This window comes from Xenopus tropicalis, chromosome 9, assembly GCF_000004195.4.
Source record: "Xenopus tropicalis strain Nigerian chromosome 9, UCB_Xtro_10.0, whole genome shotgun sequence".
Classification (NCBI taxonomy): Eukaryota; Metazoa; Chordata; class Amphibia; order Anura; family Pipidae; genus Xenopus; species Xenopus tropicalis.
Genome location: NC_030685.2, coordinates 63592494 through 63606996, shown reverse-complemented (window position 1 = coordinate 63606996; position 14503 = coordinate 63592494). Strand labels below are relative to the sequence as shown.

Below are 14503 nucleotides of genomic sequence, written 5' to 3'. Positions count from 1 at the left end.
GTCTCATGTGATTTACCGCTTCACAAATCACCGAACACAAATAAAATAGCTACAAGCACACAAATCATGACATATTTATATTCCACAGAAATCACCTCTGAATCACTGCAAGGTTTAACCCACTGAATACTATTTTGGGCCTCACACTATTATTTTAATAGCATATGTATGAAGGAAAAGGCATTTTAACATAATCAATGCACTTTGATCATGAGATGCCTCTGGGAAATGCATTGAAACGGAAGAAATAAAGTTATGAGCAATGTTTGTGTTAAAAGCGTACATCAGGAATATCTTATAGACTCTGCAGTCAGCAGGAATATGGATCAGACTGAAGACTTGCAGTGGAGGGTGGGGCTAATTTACATTTATTTAATACACTTGGGGGTTTCTGCAGCTCGACTGGTGGAAAATACTATGTGCATGTGAAGTGCTGGAAATATGAGATAATAAAACTTTCCATTTTTATCTACTACCAATTATCCAACAAGAAGGTCCTATGGGAAAGAAAGCTGGGTCCAAGGTTTCCTGAGTGGGTGTGCAGCCATATTTGTTCATCAACATTAGAGAAATGCAATATAATGGTTTAGTGTTCCTTGGGTATTACATGTTCAAAGGATTGCCAAATAAAGCAGGAACAATACAAGCTTATTTACAAGAAGGATGATGTTTTATAATATTGCTTGCAGAGAAGTTGAGTCAGCATCCATCTATACAAGGCAAGTATTGGTTTATTAACAAACTGTGGGCTCTCAATTGCTCTTATTGGGAAAGACACAGGTGCCCTCCTGAATATATGAGACAACACATCTAGATGTTTATTTAGCAGAGAGGTGGACAGCAGGGGTAAATAAAATAATGGAACCTTTGATAATAATATGAATCCATGAGCTGCCCAACAAACACTTCTTGAAAGACTACAAGTATTATCAAACACAAACATCATGCTTGCCAGAAGTGGTTCCAAATTACCATATAAGCAAAAACTCAAAAAATATTAATAAAGGTACTTATAGCAATAAATGATCCTCTGTACAAAATTATTCTTAACAGCCCCAAGAATAAAATACCTTTCTCCTTGCCTGCAGATTTGTTTCGTTTCTTTATTACTAGCCCCCCATCATTTGCTTTCTGAGCACTCCTTCTCTCAAAAAACATATGTAATTGTTCAGTAAAGAACAATACAAAGCTGTCTTCATCATTAGTAGAATTACTACTGGCAAGGTTCAACATCCTTCTGATATACCGTATGCAGGCATATCGTATTTAAAGGGGCAGACTTACCAATATGTGAGATTAGAACTCACCACTGAGAAACCCACACCCACTTTCTATTCATTCCTATCGGATTTTTAGGAGCATATTTATCAGTGGGTGAAATTTAGAGTTTAATAAACTTCTAAAAATACCATAGGAATGAATAGAAAGTGGGTGAATTATTCTGTGGTGAGCTCAAATCTCACATTTTCATAAATATGCCCATAAGTGTCCCCAAGAATTTACACTTCAACAGATTTCCCTGGCATATAATCACAAATAATGAATGGATGGAAGCGTTAGTATTAGAACATGCCAAAATGATGTCCTCTTTAATGGTTTTGCAGATGCTTTACAAGATGTTTTTTTAGATTAGTCAACAGATCTCTATCAATACTCCACATGTTCAAGCTTGTGTGAGCACTCATCATTACTCTTCCCATCAAAGAATTGTTGAGGTTTCCAAAACCCATACCCATGATTATATGATTATTTTACTAAGTATGCCATATGTTTATTCCCAAAAATTGCACCACAACTTCTTATACAACAGGTTCTTAACAAACTTCCTGGTAGAATGCACATTGCTGTGGCTGAGATTATAATGTGCTTAGTCTCTCTGGCACAGATCCCTTAAACACATTTGAGACTGGGAGAAAGCAAATACTAATATTTGGTACTGACTAGGCAATGACAATTTTAATGTATTTGGAACATGCAAGAACTAGTGAAAAGTGCGCCAACCCTAGTGCAACACCTTAGCACAGTGACCCACAACCAATAACTAGCCAGCAACATGTTGCTCACCTACCCCTTGGATACTGCTCCCAGTGGCCTCAAAAAGCTGCTTATTTTTGAGGCAAGTTTTCGTTGTATAAAAAGAAACCAGGTATAGCCAAACAGAGGCTCCTGTAGGCTACCAGTCCATATAGGGGCTACCCTACCCCCATATAGGGGGCCCTTATTTGGCACCCCCATAAACATTTTTTATACTTCTGTTGCTCCCCTAATCTTTTTACATTTTGATGTGGCTCATGGGTAAAAACGTTTGGAGACCACTGCTTCAGCACATTCAGCAGCTGCGTGGGTTTTCTCCAAGGGATCAGATTTCCTTCAGCACTACTACCATGCTATACCATATTTGATCTGCACATTCAATAACTGCTGGTTTCCCAAAAAATCTTCAATACAGGTATACTAAACACAAGGCCATTATTATTGTGGAGATAAAAATTGAGAATGATAAGAATACAGATAGACAGCAAATGAAAACAGAGGCTACGACTACATGCAAAACTCTATTGTTAGATCAGTAGTAATGCAATACTATCAGTACATGGAGGTCACCTAGATAGGGGGCATGGGCACGCAGGATTTAGAAACTTTATCAGTCACTATTTCATATATTTGAGGCACGAATTACTAGAAAACCAACAACAGTGATCCCCAACCAGTGGCTTGCAGGCAACATGTTGCTCACTGCTCCTAGTTATGTTGCCCCAGCTGGTCTCAAGGCAGGTTCTTATTTTTGAATTCCTGGCTTAAATGCATAAAGACACAAACTTGGTCCAAATAAAGTCACCTGCAAACTGGTAGTTCACGTGAGGCTACCAAATAATCAAATCTCAGGCCTTGTGGCTAGCCCCAGGAAAAGTTTTCATGCTTTTGTGCCTCCCTGACACATTTTACATTCCAGTGTGACTCATGGGTTAAAAAGGTTGAGGACTTGTGTTCTAAGGAGGCCACATCCAGTCCAAAGGAAAGCCGACAGCCAGCATTATTCACATTATTCACACTGTGATGCCACATGATTTGATTCCACCCTGCCTTTCCCAAGATGAAAAGAATGTGACCAAAAGGCATCAAATGTTTAAAAAAAAAAACAAACACAAAACTTATTTGGGTTCAGTATTCATTAGCTCCATTACAGCAGAATACCAGCTAAGCCTTTAGTTCTTACAGTAAATGAAACATAAACACTTATTACAGAGGACATTTTGCCTTTATTCCTCCCTGCCCTTGGAAAGAACAGGAAGTAGCCATTTTCACAGACCACACAAGCACAAACACAAGTCTTGCTCAGAATGCACTGAAGGAGAACGAGGTTCTACATCCATTTTTACACAATCCATAATGCATTGATGCTTAACTAATACACAAGGGCAAGTATCAACAAAAAGTAAAGGTATTTACTTAAACTCACATTTACTCAGTACTCATCATGCATATTGTTTCCTTTGAAGTAGAACTCCAGTTTCCATTGCAGTGTCTAGCAATGTCTGCAGGAGGAAACTTGGTGCGACTTCCCATTGCCAAAGCGATGCGAAGGGCTTTCCACCACCAACTACTTACTATTGCTGCTGATGGAAAGCCTTTTCAGAATGGTTTGTCATCTGTGATAGCAGAGATCTATTACGGGCGACTGAACCGCTCTGTGGGTTCTTACCCTTAAAGTTAAACAAACCAGTAGCCAATGACCAGGCTCTGTATAAGACAACAGGTTGAAGCTGGGGGAAAGGGGCTTATTTATACAGAGAAGTTCTTCAAAGTGGGCTGCTGATTTGTTTGGCTTTGATCCCTGGGATCAGGAAGAAGAAAGAAGCTTTAGTTTTGTTTTCAAATTTTAGTCCTGTTTAAAGAAAGAAATAACAAAAAACATAGATATTTCCTAACTAAAAGAATAGGCAAAACATATGTTTAGAACAAGCCCTATTCACAAAATCAATGTTATAAAAGGGTGTATAGTCTCTTTAAGGGGCAGTGAATTACTGTGACTTGATTCTGCATAAAATAAACAATGCTACAGAAAAATAAGATGAATAAATATAACAATAATGCTCTTGTTCATAAAATAGCTAAAATATTGATCCAGCACACAGCCATGAATTGCTGCCCTTTAGCACAATACAGCAGAGCTTACTGAATACCACCTGTAGGCAAGAATTCTTGAAAATGTCACAAGCAGAATCTCTGAATAAAAGCGTTTTTTCTTCATTCCTTTTTTTTTGTTATTAGTGGCTAAAACACGGCTATTACTTTATAAAACATTGCATAATTAGATACCATTTGCTAATTATCTTAGCATTTACCATTCACAGAGATGAATATATCTCAGAAAATGATGTACTTACCGAAAGGTTAATGGAGAGATAACACTTTCGTCAAAAGGGAAGAAAACCATAAGGCTGTAACTTTGAAATAATATATTTCTTTAGGGAATAGGTTTATGAACGCGACATAACCAGCAAGATAACTTTGCGGCATTCTTTAGGGCTTATTTTCACAGTTGTATTTACAGAGCGGTCACCAGTTCTTTTTTTTTTTTTTTATCTTTCTTCGTGTTGACTGTTTATCCACTACAGGATGGAGCCAGAGTGGCAGAGTGTCTATGAAGATTTTCATTCATCCAGGTCATGGTATATCTAGTATAAATAAATTTAAAGCAACTGGACTTGTTTAGTAATCATTGAAGACGTTTCACTACTCATCCGAGCAGCTTCTTCAGTTCAACTGACTGGTATGGGAAGTCCTCAGCATATATACTCTTCCACTAATCCAATCACAATGGCACTTTGTAACTCTTCAGAGAGGTGACATCTGAAACTCACAGAGGTGTGAATGCTGTGGAGTTACTTTGAAAGGATTACCAAAGTATCATGCAACCAGGTGTTACTTTTTGGAGTTGCATGAATGGATGTGTGAAGAGTGGCAGAGCTGACTTTGGGTGACAATAAAAGGCCACATCTGGACAACGTACCTTACAAGAAACAAACAAAATTAGGTGCATGTGTTGCTGCCATTGTAGCTAAGGGGCCAGACCCACATTTTGAGTATGGCCACACCCACAGTTTGAGCAGCAGTAGACACAGCAGAGTGGGTACTGGCACCATGAATGGGACACCTCTTCATGGACTTTACACACACAGAATAATCTATTTCTTGGCTGGGTTGCTGACTGGGCTATTCTTTAGCGATTTGATCATCCACTGATAGGCCTAGTATTGCTGATAAGCGTACATGATCCTTTGGGCCAAGCTCAGATCAAATCAATATAATCAGCTACTAGTCACATACAAAGGTCCATACTGTCAACAAAAACAACAAATATATAGTGTTCAGTGAAGCAGGCTGTTTTTCAATTGTGGCACCCCTATTTTGTCATTTATCTTCTCTTTCAGTTACTGGTCCAGGGTGGCACACCTGTGACACATGTCTATTCAGTAGGCGCAGACCATTTCTTTACAGCTCCATTATACTGAAGATAACATGCTTCAGGGTTGTTCTATCACACATGTTTGGGGAAGGTGGGCCCACCAATGAAACCTTCATCCTAGGTCTGCTGGTACATTAAAGCGGGCCTGGTCGTAATGGGGCCAAATATTTGCACTTACATTTATATTGCTAGTGTTTCTTTGGTTGCCAGAAGCCTTGCAAACCAGTAGAGTATTTGCCAACACTGGAGGATTTCATTGGTAAAAAGACCTTATATTTGCATTACAGCATATACAGTTTGTTAAACATAAGTAAATATTTATATTTCTACAGATGTATTTGTACGCTACGTTGACCAAGCCCCTTAATCATTTTAGTCGAGGGGAGGTTCAATGTAAACTGATCAGAGTAACTTGTAATCTAGGCCCAATAAGTCTTAGTGATTGTGTTGACAATACATTTTCAATTTGGAAGCAGAACAAAGTCATAAAAAATGTGCGCTCAGTAACGAATGTAACCATTTCCTTTTTTGGCTACACATTTAATCCTCCGCTGTACTATATTATTTTTAATACTAAAAGCAGAAATGAAACAGCACAAAGTGATTCATGTTATTGGCTCTTGGTGCTTCCTCTGTATCAGCAGCTGCCAAAATCCATTTATGGGGGTCATTTACTACCTGTATTCCCAGCGAGCAATACAACAGTCTGTTTGTTTCCGATTTAAGTGTTTCCTCAATGGTACATCTAATATTAAGTGTCACATTTGGTACAGGGTATCTTGCACTGTATTCACAATTTTAGGACCTGGCTGAACCCCAAACTTCCATGTTTTTTGACAAAGGTCACATGATTTCAAGGATTCGGAATCTGTTTGGTCAGAGGCATGGATTTGAGCAAATCTGAATCCAGAACTCAGAATCTTGGATTTGGTTCATGCCTAGTACCTTGTACAACTGCAGAAGAAAACACGTATCTGTGGGTAGCTGATATGACGCTGTAAGACTTTGAATTCATCAGTTGAAATGGATGGTCTTACTATTAAAGTGCATGTTGTATTTCGTATCATATCTATATATATTCATGAGATCAAAGAGAACATCTGGCGATGACAAGTGAAAACGACTGAGGGAACTGGCACTGCTACACTGTCAATCTTCATTGAGCTTCCAATGCCTGTTTCCTTACTAAACCCTCATTGAAGTGAATTTTAATAAGAGAAATACATGCCTTTACATGTTATTATTCCCCTAATTATTCCTATGCAGAGTTGACTTCTTCCCCCCATGTCAGATTTTTACACTCAATTTTTAAAGAATCTGAATTATTTAAAACATTTTTGAACATTTCTATCAAAGCCAGATATGGATCACATGGATTTTACATAGGAACTGTTTCATACCTTTACTTTGCCTTTAACTGGGAACACTAAAATTTTAAGCAATGTAGCACAATTCGCAGAGGATAAAATAACAAAATTGTTACATTAGCCCATAATGCAGGTGTAGATATCCAAAAATAATACAACAAAAAAATGCTGCCAAATTGAGGTTTATAGTAAAACAACAAAGTCCTGATGTTTTGGCCCACTACTTGCAGCCAGGGGCCCTAGTGTGCATGTCCCAGTGCAAATACAACAGGAGAAAAGGCCAAGTACGAAGTAAGTGGAAGCTATCTCCTTAGGGCTCTGGCACACGGGGAGATTAGTCTACCACGACAAAACTCCCTTTTCGCGGGCGACTAATCTCCCCGAGTTGCCATCACCTGCCATCCCACCGGCGAAAATGTAAGTCGCCGGTGGGATGGCAAACGCGGCAGCGCGATTTCGGGAAATCGCCGAAAAAGCCTTGCGAGGCAACTTCGGCGATTTGCCGAAATCGCCTGCGCAGCGTGTACCATCCCACTTACATGTTCGTCGGTGGGATGGTAGTTCGGGGAGATTAGTCGCCCATGACAAGGGAGATTTGTCGCGGGCGACTAATCTCCCCGTGTGCCAGAGCCCTTAGGTGTACAAAGCATACATTGATTTTCTCAACCAACAAAGAGAAGCATCATGATAGAACCATAAACTGCTATTGTTAAGGCATGGAAATGCTCCAATGCATGTTTTTAATTATAGTCATGGGGCTGGGGCCATTTTAGAGATTCCTTCAATGGAAACTCAACTGTTGAGATCTATGATATTTTGAAGGAGGGTACAAAGGGTACTGCAGTTAGAGGGTCCTGTGGCAGAGAGGGACCCTAAGATGGAAAACAAGATCCAATTTACCCTAACAACCAGGAAGTGGTGTGAATAAGATACTTGAAGATATATAGGACAGGAACTGAATAGAAATAAAAGTCATAAAAGGTAACAAAAATATTGTACCGTCACAAAGCAATATTATTTTGCCATTTAAAAGGCAGATGAGGAAAAAATTGGAAAAAAGACACCTAATTGAAAGGTTGCTACAAATAGGATATTCTACAACATACTAAAAGTTAACTTAAAGGTGAACTACTCCTTGAATTTCTTTTTTTGTGTGAAGAATGGAAGCATTGTTTGTCCTTCTCTTATATTTGATGAATTTCCCACAGACGTGCTAACGAATACGTTTCTGTGAGTTGCCATCCCATCCCTTCCTTTTTGTTCCATAACCGCCATGCAAATAAGACAGGGAAACCTGACACGCTGCAGTCATTAGACAAGGTCTCTATGACAGCAGATTAAGGAAAGGAGCAAGAAGAAACTAAACTCCTTTGATGTGAAAGGTTTCAATTCTTTTTACTAGTTTCAGATTGAGGATAAGAAAATATTGGATTTATTTGTTTGGCAAGCACTCGGCGTGTTGGAGTTATTAAACTTCTTTAACCCTGTAAAGGCTTTGCCTATAAATCTTAAGGTATTGCTTAGTTTGTATCAAGAATGTTTGGTCTTTCTCAGTAAAGCACAAGAGTTACCTTAAAAAAAATAAAGATATAAATTGCACGTGCAATATAGACCTGCCTTTCAAATACCCATAAATTGTGTTAATAGCCCATCTAGATATTCTCCTGCCAAAACCACTAACAGATGTACTGGAATTCCAGCAAAACCTCAAAACAAATCCAACCGCTTCTGGAAATCCATTATTTCAGAAAAGCCTGAGTGTCAGCGGAAAAAAAAACAACAACGGAATACCTACCTGAGAGAAAAGCCAATTTCTTCTTCAAGATCGGTAAAATCACGGTGGCATCCATTTTCCCTTTATGAACTTATCTGCGAAAGAGATTTAAAGACATTATTAGATTTGTAATCCAGATGCAAAATACATACATATATGCATTACATACAGGGGGGATTTCACAAAAGGGTACTGTATAAGCTCTCATTAATATTCTCTTATGGTTTCTCTAGGATACTATCCCAGACCTAACTTACTCCAGTTTTGGGAATTTCCCATCAGTGCTTCAATAGTTTATATTATTATCCTTTATACATCTAGCACTGCCATATTACACAGAAGAGCATATAACATACAAGCTATAAGAATTTGCTTTTAGTCACAACCCAACAGTTACCATACTGAATTCCTAAATAAGTTCTTACTCAGCTCTTGAAAAATCACCTTAATTCCAATTCAAACATCTTGTAAATAAAAAAGATGCAAAAGGTGCAACAAACAAAAAAGTCTTGTTTCAAATGTTTCATAATAATTTACATGAAAGAAAAACAAAGTATATAACACTTCCTGCTGTCACTTACCTGAGCTTAGGGACTGACGCACAATATACTGTATACACAAAATTTAAATGTCACAATATAAGGCTGATTAGAATTCATTCAGATTCACATTACACGGCAGCTCATATACCAGTGCAATTACAGTGCTTATATTAGACAAACCTCATTTTTTGCTTGATATTTTGCAACAACCCCTAAGCTCGGCTTCTCAACAGCTGTTCAGAGCCCACTGAGCATACGAGTGTCACAGACACTTTACAAGATGGGAGCTCCTGTGACAGCTGTAAAAACCTGGATCATTGCGGCTATTGAGATGACGAAATTGTAGACTGGTGCAGTAAGTTTAGTAATAAAATATGGCATTTTTAGCCATATTAATTTTTAGGGTTTAGTTCTCCTTTTTCTTGGTACTACATTGCTCAAAACAGGGCAGGTTAGTTATGGTCTAACATGGGGTTAGAGTGAAACTAAACCTGGGTATGGGGAGCTCTGGGGGCATCTTCACAGTCAAAGATTGTCATTGCTAAGAGCTGTGGTTACCTTGGGCTGAAACATAATGAGCAGCATTTTAACCCTACTTCATTGTGAAGTCAGCTAAACTGATTGATGGAGTATGCATCTTATTATAATTGCTAATTTTTACCATAAAAATAATTTGCAATTTATAAAAAGCCATCCTAGATCCAATCAATATTGCATTGGTTCCATAACTGTATACCAACCTGCTGCTTAAGGACCAGTGGTCTAACAGGTAGCAGCATGGTGTGGCCTCATTATGGGTATAGCCAAATCTAAAGAATCATAAATGTTTTAAAATTAAAGGTAAACATGATATGAAAAGCAAAATTTTCTATTTTTACAGCCTGTACATACAGTACCTAAAACTATTCAAAGTTGTGGTCTTCCACTTTTTACCATTGGTTTTCTAGTAAGCATCAGCATTCCTTTTAACCCCCCCCCCCATGATATGTGGCACCTTACGGCTGCCCACATTCCTCAGTGAATTGCCTACTGTTAGTGCATAGCATTCACATCTCCAAAAGGAGCAAAGTGCTTGTTACAGCTGCAATGAGAGAGATGTTTGTAAGAGCTGTATCATTAGCAACTGTGATTGGCACAACTATGTCAGTGTTTTGGTTACAGCAACTCAAGTGCTCTTTCTGGCACTTCAATGGGTGTCTGATACAATGTCTCTACTGAGCTTCTTCAATGTGCAGTCACCACACCAGAGTGTGAAGGTGTACATGATGGCACATTTCAGCTGCTTCCATAGTTAAGAGTCACTTTAAAATATAAACATCATGTTTTGACATCAAAACACACCATTTATAAGAATACAATTTACAGTTTAGCTGATAGCATAATGTAGATTACATCCTGTATATTTTGAACAGTACCTGAGATTAGGTGATTGGCAGCCCAGAGCAAGCGCTGTGAATTAGCAAAAATAAGATGGGGAGAAAGTAGGTGCATGTTTGGAAGCACCAAAGCCCTAGCATTTATAGCCTAATTCTTTGTAATGTTTAAAGTAACAGTAACACCAAAAAATGAAAATGTTTTAAAGTAATTAAAATATACTGTACGGTTTCCCTGCAGTGGTAAAAGTTGTGTGTTTGCTTCAAAATGTTACTATAGTTTATATAAAATACCCTATTGTGTAACCATGGGGGCAGCCATTCAAGCTGGAAAAGGGGAGAAAAACAGCACAGGTTACATAGCAAAAACAGTTAAACTCTGTAGAATACAATAGCAATCTATGCAGCTTATCTGTTATCTGCTATGTGACCTGTGCCTTTTCACCTTTTTTCAATTTTAATAGCTACCCCCATGGCACAGCTACACAGTAGCTTTGTTTATATAAACTATAGTAGGGAGTTTTTAGCAAGCGCACAACTTTTAACAGTGCAGGACAATAGTACATAATATATTAATTACTTTAACACCAAAAAATTAATGTATTTTACTGTTCCTTATTTCTCCTATGAGACAGAAATGTGTGGTCTCACTCCCTCAACAGAGAAGTAGGGTTACAAATGAAACAGACTATTTGTACAACTAAAGGTGGCCATACACGAGGCGATTTCGCTCGTTGTGCGATGAACGATTATATCGACAAACGATCGTATGGCGATCGAGTTCCCATACGATATGCCATCCACGGGCAACGATAATTCGGGAAAGATTTTGTCGCATCATTATCGTAAAATACCTACGATCGTACATCTACGTACGATCGATGTCGTTGACTTCTGCTGCTGGCAATCGTGACATGCGCAGAGAACAATCGTTGAAAGACAAATGTCTGACACTCACACCAACTGGCAGATTTTATCGTTAAACGACCAAAATTTTTAAACCTGGCCGATCGATTTTGGGGACGATAATGTCGGCTCGTTTAGTGGGCCGACGATCGTTCGTACACCACCAACTATACGATAACTTAACGATAGCATCGGATCGTTCGGGAATCGGTCGTTTGTAAGTAAAAAATCGGTCCGTGTATGGCCACCTTAAGTGTTTTCTGCAGGGTAGGATACAAATTACAGGATCAGTGTTTGATTAGAAACTGAGAATGTGGATCTTGTCCCATAAGATAAGACACCTTGAAGGAGGATCTGAGATAAAAGACCATTGAAAGAATTCCATATCATCTATTAACTGTGTGGTATAAATAACATTTCAGTGTGCTTTATTAGCAAGGTCAGAATTTAGAATATATAGTAGCTCTTAGGAATAATATTGATCCGAAGACAGCAATCCTCCAATTACAAATAATTATAGTACACAAATACAATATTGCTAGCAAAATATAAAAAAAATGTTTATCCAGGATGTCAGAGAAGGAAAAAAAATGTAATAAGATGGTCTTTATCTGCCATCGGGGATTGTTTGATACCTCTGGCTAGTGAGAGGCCTGTGAGTGATTATATACAGTGCAGCACTATGTGGAAAGCAATGCATTTAATCATCCTGGTGAGAGCACGGCAAGGAACTAGCAAAAGCTTTCAGGCCTCCTTTGGCTTTAAGTTCAGATGAATGATATTTTAGAAGCATGCCACAAAATGTATGGTGCAGTAGAGTACATTCTCAGAAGCACCAAACCCCCCCATACATAATACATGTGCACCAACACTAATAGCAACTAAGGGAGTTAGTACTGTTTTCTCAATAGCGCTCATAGCAGCAAATAAGCAGCGGATTTTTAGGAAGTAAATTATTTACAGAACGGGTGGTCAGAAGATAGTCTAGCCTTCGTGGATTAGACATTCCATAAAAAGTGGAAGCCACAGTAATTGGAAGCACATGGCTAGAGAAGATGAGCTATACACATTTACCTCCTGGATTGTGCTTAGCTCAGGGCTATAATTATGTTCTCTTTTTGGTATCTGTTTGTGCAGGATATTATTTGGCAATTCGTGCCATTAAAGTCTGACATGCCTGTGCTATAAGCAAACTTTATGGTTTGTTCCCGCTACAGCTAGCATTTGTATTTGTCAAGACGTGTCCCCAGTGACAACTGAAGGGTCCCCTTTGGCTTCTACACCTTTCCCCAAATATGGAGGCACCTTGGCACGTTCACAAACTCCACTAACAGCCACTGCAGCAAGTTTAAAATACCACAATAATTCAACTGAAGAAACATGGTTCAGATTGGGCACAACAAAAAAACTTTAGAGTAGACTGGAACTTTAGTCAGGTTCATCATGAACAGAGGCTCCATGTCATTTCAAACTGGACAAGAATGAGCCTTTTACTGTTCATTTCCCCCTACCATACAGGTAATCTCTGCTACCAGAACATCATGATTGGCCAAACCTTATTGCTTGACAGTAAGCTCATGCGATTCAGTCTAAATTGCAGTACAAAAATAAGTCCGAAAATGTCAGATGCCTAGAATATGTGAAAATAGAAGTTAGTCTCACAGAGCTGGTTTCCAAAAGGCTTTTGTACCACAACCATGTCCACCTATTTAGGCAAGATTTGTGCAGATTATGGGAAAGTTTTTACCACTGTCAATGTAAGGTTGATATTTTCAGGAAGAAAAGTGGGAGACGTGAAACTGTTTTTTGGGGGCAAAAACCAGGAGGCTCCCGAATATTCCTGGAGAGTTGACACATCTATGTGGGTTGTTAATAAGATTCTCACTATTATGTGAAGTAGCACAACTTAAATAAAGATTCAGGTTATAGTTACTTCTTGCTCTTCGTGGGGAAGTATTTCCTGGTATTTAAAAGATTTTTTTTTTTCTTCCTGGCAAAAAACAGCTGTCCTGCTCTACCCTGTGTATGCCATAACCCTATGCTGCCTGTGTGTGCCATACTCTGCCTGCCCTATGCTGCATATGTGTGCCATACTCTGCCTGCCCTATTCTGCATATGTGTGCCATACTCTGCCTGCCCTATGCTGCATATGTGTGCCATATTCTGCCTGCCCTATGCTGCATATGCGTGCCATACTCTGCCTTCCCTACCCTGCATGTGTGCGCCATATTCTGCCTACCCTGTGCAGTCTGTGTGTGCAATAGTCCGCCTGCCCTGTTCTCCCCTGCCTGTGTGTGCCATATTCTGCCTGCTCTGCTCTGCCCTGCCTGTGTGCGCCATACTCTGCCTCTACTCCGGGAGTTTGTTACTATTTGGAAGTAGTTGTTAGAGGACTCTAAGGTGTATAATTATGTGCTGGAGGTTGCCGTGCTATCCAATTAGAAGAAGGAGCCATGTGGATTTAAAAGTAAAGGTCGCTATACTCGGCAGCTAATTGGCCCATGTATGGGCACTGCCCGACCGATATCTGGCCTGAAATCAGCCAGATCTCGATCGGGCAGGTTTAAAAATCTAGTCGGATCGGGGACTGCATCGGCTAGTTGATGCAGCCCCCGGACCGACTTTGCCTATGCCCGTCATTATAATTTGATTGTTTGGCCCCAGGGCCAAACAATCGAATTAGCCTGGATTCTCCCGATATCACCCACCCGTAGGTGAGGGATATCATGAGAAGATCCGCTCGCTTGACGACATCGCCAATCGGCATTTTTTTTTTTGGTGTGTTAACACCATTATTGTGAATATAGTCTTAGAAATGTGTTAACATGGGTGTGGTTTAATGTTCCCTTTAAAACAGTAGTTATACAGAAACAATACTTGCTATTTTTTTCCTAAGAGAGAAGGGAAAAGTTTAGGAAGTACATGTCCCATAAGATTAGAATTCTGCCGTCCTGACAAAGATGCCTGCCAACAATACAGATGCCTGCAGTGAATCAGCAGTTGCTAAAATAATCAATTCTAAATAGCTGAATCGCAATCCTTCAATCCACCATCAAAAGACCAATCTCATT

At 39.2% G+C, this 14503-nt stretch overlaps 1 protein-coding gene across 1 annotated transcript in view; it reads right to left on the bottom strand.

Moving 5' to 3' along the window:
* The window catches only part of sestd1 (SEC14 and spectrin domain containing 1), a 92491-nt gene that overhangs the window by 62534 nt on the left and 15454 nt on the right, over positions 1-14503 (bottom strand). The window contains 1 exon segment of the mRNA NM_001011359.1: positions 8633-8706. Coding sequence (NP_001011359.1) covers positions 8633-8687 — 55 coding nt within the window. The 5' untranslated portion in view covers positions 8688-8706.